General features: G+C 38.0%; 1 protein-coding gene across 1 annotated transcript; it reads left to right on the top strand.

The window, feature by feature from the left end:
• Positions 1 to 1,082: 1,082 nt before the first annotated feature.
• On the top strand, positions 1,083 to 7,867 carry LOC125235010. The gene is made up of 5 exons (XM_048141460.1): positions 1,083 to 1,247; positions 3,146 to 3,386; positions 4,500 to 4,662; positions 6,286 to 6,447; positions 7,495 to 7,867. The coding sequence occupies exons 1-5, from the start codon at positions 1,217 to 1,219 to the stop codon at positions 7,621 to 7,623; spliced, it is 726 nt and encodes a 241-aa protein (XP_047997417.1). The 5' UTR covers positions 1,083 to 1,216; the 3' UTR covers positions 7,624 to 7,867.
• Positions 7,868 to 9,087: the final 1,220 nt, after the last annotated feature.

Here is a 9,087-nt window from a genome sequence, read left to right as displayed (position 1 = left end):
CTTTTAGCCTGTAAAGTAGACCATCAGCCGGCGTATTATGATTCTAATTTTATCACTTATCCACGTGGATATAGCATCCGTCACGCTTTGGCAAGTATGTCAGTGTGAGAGTGACAGTTGTCTTATCCACGTGGACAAATGATAAAATTGGAAGCATGATACGCTGGCAGGACTTATACAAATTATTCGAGTAAAATCGTAAAGATCTTCGCAAAAGCTTCTTCTATCGATAAGTAATAAAATGTTTGTTGTCCATCTTGAAATAAATCATCTGTAATCCCACTTCTGATGTTGAGTAGTATTATAAAGAGAGCGAAAGCCCTTCTTCTTTCAGCACATGTGCAAGATAGGCTTTTTAATCTTAACATGACTTTGAGAACGTCAAAAAAAAGGACAAAATATGGCTTCATATGACGTAGCTCGGAGTGCCGTACCTAATAACAGGCTGCCTCTAGGGGATATGCGTCTAAAATACACGTCACATTCCTATCAGTTAGCCTAATAGAAAGATACTTTTTATTCACTTTTATTTACATCACTTACAATTACAAAACAACTTATTCAAAGTTACAATGTGGAACCTAGGCGGGTAGACAAGACAAGATGTAGTAGCGTAGATCATCATCCTCCTTGCGTTATCCCGGCATTTGCCACGGCTCATGGAGTCATGGGAGCCTGGGGTCCGCTTTGACAACTAATCCCAAGATTTGGCGTAGGCGCTAGTTTTACGAAAGCGACTGCCATCTGACTTTCCAACTTCCAACCCGAAGGGTAACTAGACCTTATTGGAATTAGTCCGGTTTCCTCACGATGTTTTCCTTCACCGAAAAGCGACTGGCAAATATCAAATTTATGACATTTCACACATAAGTTCCGAAAAACTCGTTGGTGCGAGCAGGGGTTCGAACTCGCGACCTCCGGAACGAAAGTCTCACGCACTTACCGCTAGGCTACCAGTGAGCGTAGATATCTCTGAAAAAAATTGCATGTGCTTAGGCCTCAGGAGGATACAAGACAACACAAAAGCCTCTCAAAGCGCAGACATCTTTGAATTTCCCTCAAAAGCAACACGCATGCGCACAAATATGTGTCAGGGTCGTGTCAGCCTCAAGGTCACCACTGTTTCTACAGCAACCCGACTCCATACCTGACATTTCGTACCCCCGCATCGGGTCCTACAGTCGTGTGTGAGAAAAATTGTGTTTTCCGTGCCAAAATGGATCTGGTGCCACCTTTTACTGTTCAAGGTAAGAAAAACACAACTTTTATCGATGTGGTGCCTTTTGAGGTTATTTTCTAGGCTGCTAAATGATTTGGGTGGTTTTTATTTGTTTGTTTCTTTTTTCTAGGTTGATTGTTGTTTGTTAGTGTTTCTTATGGATTTATATAAGCGACTGTGTTGTTGTTAGGTTATTTGTCTTTCGTTTTGATATGACTTTGTCCGAAACATCACTATTTCTTTTCTACTTATTGATATGTACATTCTCATTTCATTTTCGTATGAATTATTTGGTATAATCAACTATGTAAATGTAACTATTCATACCACTGTTATTAAAACACAAATAATATAATGAATTATTGTTTAATATCAACTATCTGTAGGTAATGTATCTGTACTTTGTTTTGAATAAATTTCTACCCAAGGTACATTTTTTCAACGTAAACAATCGAACATCTCGTTAAAAGTTGGTAATAAAACTGTTTTCTCTTGTCTTATTTGTCATTTAGTACCTAAAACTTGGATATCCATTAAATATTCAGGCTAATTAGTATTCTGTCTGGTTGCTATGCGACCAGTTAGTGATTTAAAGAATCTACTTTCGTTTACAGTAAACATTTTGGAGTAGTTGATGTAGATTCCATTAACTACATTTTGAGTAATGTTAAGTAAGTTCATGAGGATGTATTTCATGTAGTACAAAATGTATTTTGTCTATTTAAGTATATTTTTTTTTCTTAATATTACACAAAGGTTATTATGTACTTAATAATAAAGTAAGATTTAAAGTCTTAAACACTCTTATGGGCTCGTTACTAGTTTAGTTTTTTTTATAATACTAGCTTTTGCCCGCGTCTCCGCTAGCGTTAAATTCTAAAATTGTGGTATGCTGCATACAAATTTCCACCCCCCATTTTAGGGAAGTGGGGCATTAGAAAGAGACAAAAAGTAGCCTATGTCACTCTCCATCCCTTCAACTATCTCCACTTAAAAACTCAAGTCAAACCATAGCTCCGTTTTGCCGTAAAAGACGGACAAACAAACAGACACACGCATTCCCATTTATAATATTAAAAATAATGTGGACTAAATTTACATATTTACTAAACTAAAACATTTGTGTCATCAAGTTAAGCACTATTTAGTTCATGTTTAGCTGTGGTGTACAATTGGGGTTAATCACCAACTAACACCTCACAACGGCTTCCTAGTTCTACTTACCCTGTTGAGTTTATAGGTACTTGTCCTTGCTAGTTTTATATTGTGTTATTTGCTAGGTGGAACTGGAATGTAAATTCGAATTTCAGATTCATACAACACGTGTCATAAATATATGCATGTCTTAATTACCTACAATAAATTCTAAAAAGTAAATTACAAATGTATTTTTTTTTGCGTCTATAAATAAATTCGCTACTGTAATATTATAGTATTGGAATTAATAGACTTAGCCGATTCATGAAAATAAATTTACTTAATGGGTATTAGTTTAGACTTTAGAGCCATTCCAAGAGAAATGATTTTTTTATAACATAGTTACCGAATTTTCAAAATACATTTGCTTATTTTCATGAACTTTATGTATTTTGCTTTAGTTAGGTAAGCAGACGAGGCGAAAGCGCTTAGTATACAATATTCTTGTGGGATGCGAATCCTAATGACACATTCTCAGATCTTCCGGAACTCAGAAGTATAACACCAAATAAAGTTGTAAAAGTACCATTTTCGTGCAACGCCGTTTTAAAACATACCTTAGTTGGTACCGTCTTAAATTCGAACGCCATTTGTAAATTTTAAAAAAGTAATTTGAAGTCACGAAACCAGTTATATCTGTTGTCACTTCTGTCTGTCCATATCGTGTACTTTGAAGTTAAAGTGAAGTGAAGATATACAGATAGTATATTGAAAACTGACTTTTTTCAGCTGCATGCAGCGTCCAACCCCTAGAAGACTACGATGGCCCTCGCGCACCCCTACTCCGCCAAGTTTCCCTGGACGAGGAACGCCGTGACGACTGCCAGGGACACTGGAGGGGGTCTCACCTCTTGGGAGAGGAGGAGGAGAAAGGCATAAGGCTGTTCCGGGCCTTGCTGCTCCAGCATCTGAGGCTTGAGGAGTTGAGGCCGCCGCCGTGTATTGTGGCGAGTGCCAGGCCTGATCCTAGGTAAGACCTAGTGTTTTAGAAAGCGCAAACTGCCAGGGGCACTGGAGGAGGTACCAACTTCTGGGAGAAGAGGAAGAGAAAGCAATAAGGCTGTTCCGGGCTTTGCTGCTGCAGCATTTGAGGCTGGAAGAGCTGAGGCCGCCGCCGTGTATTGTGGCCAGATCCTAAGTCATAGTATTTTAGCAAGCTCATTTTGCTCACTTACATTTGGAATGATTAAGTAAGCATTCATGTAGTATATTGCTGTAGATACACCCTATTGAGACTTGACGGTTAATTTAAGTACATTTTTATGGACTAAGGTATTTTGTAACAGTGGCGTGTAATACAATGATATCACAATCCTGTTACAAGGTCTGGGGGGTTACAATGACGTGCTAAAGCCGTTCAGTTTAGGTGGAGAGAGAGGGACGGAGCTATGTAACTGCTATAGCTGTGTCCCTTTCTCTCAACCTAAACTGAACGTCTTCTTTAGTACGTCATGGTAACCCCCCTGTTCATAACATTCAAAGCTCTCGTACCCAAAGTGGTCGTTTAGTAATAGCTCATATTTAATTCAACTCGAGCATAACAGCCACACCTTCATAAAACAACTTTTGGCTACAATTAGTAGCCAAGGGGAGTGCCCGGTCGATATGAAAACTTGCACTCAGAAATACCACACGTGATATTGTTGTACTACTGTACCTATATACTTATTGATATCATAACTCCATAATATAAAAATCACACGATAAAGAATGTCAACCCAATTCTTTATCATGAGTTTACTGAATTTAACACTTTAAGTTCTCGCTCTTTGTACACACATTTAAAATCACATACAGGTCGGACGCGATTAATTAACATTATTTTTACCTTTTTTCCAACGTTTCGGCCAGGTTGCACTGGCCGTGGTCGTGGAAGACACTCTCACGCTCTATTTGTAACTGACTGAGATTACTTTCAATAAACTGGGTTGAAGGTACAATCAATCTATCACCGTTAAGACGTTCACTAATAATGATTTGTATTGGGTTGTGGCTGATTTCTATTGATCAGTTAGGCCAATATTAATACATCCGGTCTTTAAATATACAGTTGGGTTCTACACATATCGCAAACATTTTCCAGGGGCTGGTGGATGTACTGGAGGGACTGGCGAGCACTCGAACGAGCTATTAAGAGGTTCAGAAACACGAAGGCAAGAGGTCGGCTGGCTGAGAGAGCTGAAGATATCCCCCTTCTCTGTCTAGATGAGGTGGCCTTTGAAGACATCATGCAGGAGCTTTGCCAGGTAAACACTAATCTTTAAGACAAGAGGTTCAGGAATACGAAGACCAAGGATCTGCTGCCTGAGACCTCTCAGGACCTACAAGACCTATGTGAATCACTTCAAAAGAATATGACTAAATGCTAAAATTTAAGGGTTTTGTAAAAATATTAATTCTGGACATTTTTATAGGATAATACAACAGCCCGGTTATTATGCTTCCAACTGTGTCAGTGTCACTTATCTATATGGATAAAGCATCCGTCACGTTCTGCCATGTATGTCAGTGTGAGAGTGACAGTTGCCTTATCCACGTGACGTAAAATACCCTATAATGGACGGTGATGCCATTATGGACAAAAAAACACAAATCCTTAAAAATAAGTGTCTAAAATTAGTTTCTAAAAACTGACGGCAATGTACCATAAACTAGAGTTGTAGAGCTGTTTCGTTTTGAAGTTTCAATTAATTCGGTTATTTCTGAAAGATTTGGCGACAAGATAAAATTCACCAGTTTACTGAAAAAAATATCAAGACGAATTCTTAGTAATGTTGCTAAGAGAGTTGAGTTCATGTATAAAATAATAAAAAAATAATACTCGGTGTAAATTTGAATGAGTTTTACTTATTGCATTAAGCATGAGATAAGGTATAAAACGTATTGGTTTGTTGCTCCAAAGATATAAAGAAATAGCGTTATTTTGCGAGTGTCCATTACTGGAACCGAAAAACAGCGTACCTCCTATAATGGACAAGGAACAATTTACAAAACCAAAATTTACACGTTCGTTAAATTTGTTCATGTTCATATTCCTTGATGAATACTTTTGCATGTTAAATTGTATGTTGTTATTTAATGCATGTTAATTATAAGATGTAATGTTTTGAAAAGAAGTTGCCCGCCGAGTTTCTTGCCGGTCCCATAGTGGATACCCCCCTCCCAACTGAGGGGGGACTGAAATCTTCTCGAGGCTGAGGCGTAGGGTTAGAGCCGGCGTAGCTTTATTTGACGTTCATATGCGCATTGTAATATGCCTACTTGAAAATAAATATTTCATTTCATTTCATTTCATTTTACAAGAAACAATCCTTTGTTAAAATAACCCAAACTAATTTTATTTATGGTATATAAAATTGACTCAGTTGGCTTTAAAAGTAAAATTTTAAACATATTTCACTGTCCATAATGGGGGATCCATTACTGGAGAACTGCCGTCCATAATTGGAGAAAAACACCTAGTTTTAATTTGTTAACTATGAAGACACCAATAGGAGTATCTATTCTGCAATACGCTTGAAATGTAAAAGAAGGATAGGACATTAAAGATTTAATACGCTTAGCGGTAGAATTTTTACATTTATCAGTGAAATATCAAAAACAGGCGAAAATTTTTCTTAAACTGTCCATGATTGGGTCCGTTACCTTGGATGTAAGTATGATAAAATTGGAAGCAGAATAGCCGGGCAGATTCTGGCAACACGCTAATGATTTCTAACCTCTCGTATGAAGAAATTTTTGTACATTTTTGTAAATTGCCCTACAAATTACCGCTTTGCTGGAGGACATCAGCCTGTCGGGTAAACGCAAATTAAGGTAATATCATGTGGAAAACTGGTAATCAAAGTAATGGTAATAATGCTTTCCAGGCCTGTGCCCACGTGGAGCAGCGAGCGCTGGTGGTACTAGCGTTCCTCTGCGAAGTATGCGCTCGCGCCGTGAGGATCGGCGGATGGTGCCGCGCCACCGACTGGGCTGCGACACATGTAGCACAGTATGCCACGCCATGGGCTATCAGGCATGGTGGATGGGTAAGGAGACTATATACCTACAAAGGCCTCAAGTTAAAAAAGCTTGTGTGGTGTGTGCAAGTTGGTGTTGGTGTTGGAGCTGGTTCCGCGCCACAGATTGGATTAGTGTACAAAGCACAAAGAGATGGTGCCAAACCGAACCACGGATCATGGTCTTGGCTGAGCCACTTGTGCGCAGTACACCACGGCCTAGGTTATGAAACGTAGCAGATGGATAAGGATATTTTATATGCCATATACACATTGCACAGATAAATTGCTGCCGGGAGAGAATTATAAACGATTTGGCCAACGAGATCCTGACAGCCTTGAACGTTGATCGTCGGACCAGTGGAGGGCCATCGTAAAAGAGCCAGTTACCCACGCGCTGGTTCAACACAATAAAGAAGGTCACGCGCGTTGGGCTCAGGGATCCTTTAGGAAGGAAATAAATCGGAGTTACACTGCAACGTACAGAATTCATTCCCGGTCAAAACCCTCAGTCATGAGGTTTCGACGAAGAAGAAGATTGCACAGATATGACTCATTCAGTTTACGAAAATGGAATAGATTAGAAAGAATCCTAGTCTAGACCTTATTACTTAGGACTCTTTGTCCTGAGAATATGCATTATGCATTAGTTGAAAACCCGTTACAATTTCTTTATACATTACCTTACATCATCAGAAAACTATTTCACTAAATATTTTACAAATCTTATTAGAGCATTTCTTTTTTTTTTGCCAATAAAAAAATTTTGATTGTCTTAGGGAATTTTAGGTCAATTGTACTCAGAATCACGAGTACTTTCAATCTCACTGGGAGACAAAAACTGTTCCCAGAATTTCCATACATTTTTGTTACTTTCCTCTTTTGTTACCCCATACAACATGTACGGAAAATGGTAACAAAATAAGAAATAAATCGTATGGGACAATTTTTTTAACTACTAGGATTGAAAAAGCTAGTAATTCTGAGTAGAAATAGCATTTTTTTTTTCAAAATATTAGACTTCATAAAAGTGGCAAAAAAAAGAAATGCTCATTAATCACTTTCTTCCCGTTTCAGAGTAACGTTGTTGAAAAAGCCGGCGGTGTTCGTCGTGAAGAGAGCACTCTTCTAGCCGGTGCAGCAGTGGCAGCGCTTCTAGCATTCCTTCTCTTCTGCCGCACACGTCTCCGACATTCCATCCTCTAAACATCAGCACACGCACACTTGGATCTCGCTCACCGCATTGGCGGTTAGATTGCCAATCACAGCAATCGTAGCGTTCTATTGGTTAACGGTTACTAAGCGATTGGGGCGCTTTGTGACCCGTTCCAATTTCAAATTTTGAAGGCACGATTTGTAATGACAAGGTCTGCAGTCTGGTTGAAATGGCTTGTCAGTAAATGATACGGCTTGTTTTTGGAGCTTTAGAAGGTGTGGTACAGTAAGTACTACGTGCAACTTAATATGGATTCTCCAGTTCTAAATCATCAAGTGATGTGATAGGCAAACTTGTGATGATAGTAGACTTTCGAGAATTTAAGCACCTGAAAGCTGTATTTAGTATTGTTTTGTACGTGTTAGATTAAGAGAGCCAAAGGTGTTCATCATCATCCTCCTTGCGTTATCCCGGCATTTGCCACGGCTCATGGGAGCCTGGGGTCCGCTTTAACAACTAATCCCAAGATTTGGCGTAGGCCCTAGTTTTACGAAAGCTACTGCCATCTGACCTTTCAACCCAAAGGGTAACTAGACGTTATTGGAATTAGTCAAGAGAGTCAAAGGTGTTGTATGAAAATCATTTTAAGGTAATTTGAGACCTAGTCCTATGCCTAAATAATGCTTCGAATTTTATTATATTTTGGCGAAATTAATTGTTTAAATTATACTAAATTTAAAATTTCACTAAAATTTATATAAAACACCTAATCATCTGACAATAATTAAGTTTAATTTATGCGAAATAGATATCTGATAATGGAATTTAAACATCTTACTTTAAAGTTATGGCTTTTTTCTACTCTTATTATTATTATTACCTTTTTCTACTTAAATTAAAATAGATTATTTGTGAAATAATTCAAATCATCTAATTAAACACATGTTTGTCAAATGAATGAAACTTGCATTTAATACCTACAATACCTACATATTATGCTTAGATACTGTACCTATTTATTGAATTTTATTTCTGTAACAAGAAATATGTAATAATTGATACTAAATATTCTATATAATTCTGAGGTGTTTCCCTTGCGCTATGACATGGGGTTCTTCAAGAAGCAGGTATTTAGGGTTCTCAAAGGTCGGCAACGCATAAGTGGCTCCCCTGATGTTGCTTATGTCCATGGGCGGCGATGACTGCTTACCATCAGGCGGCTCGTCTGCTCATTTGCTGCCTATTTCATAAAAAAAATAAAATAAAAATATCGGCATCGCGCGTGCTCAATGAAAATGCTCCTCGTTACGGTGCGAAACATGTCGAGCGACCTTCGACAATCTTACGTGAGTGACCTGATTTTACCTGTTTAATAATTGGTACCTATTTATCAAAAGTCTTATTTCTCATCAGTTTTTTCTCTAGAAAATAAGTAACACTATTTTTTAACTTAAAATAATTATATTTGTAAGTGATTTAATAATTATCAATAAAAGAAAATACCTGTGTCTTAC

Source organism: Leguminivora glycinivorella, chromosome 16, assembly GCF_023078275.1.
Source record: "Leguminivora glycinivorella isolate SPB_JAAS2020 chromosome 16, LegGlyc_1.1, whole genome shotgun sequence".
Lineage (NCBI taxonomy): Eukaryota > Metazoa > Arthropoda > Insecta > Lepidoptera > Tortricidae > Leguminivora > Leguminivora glycinivorella.
The sequence above is the reverse complement of the archived record's forward strand: the minus strand, read 5'-3'. Positions and strand labels throughout refer to the sequence as shown.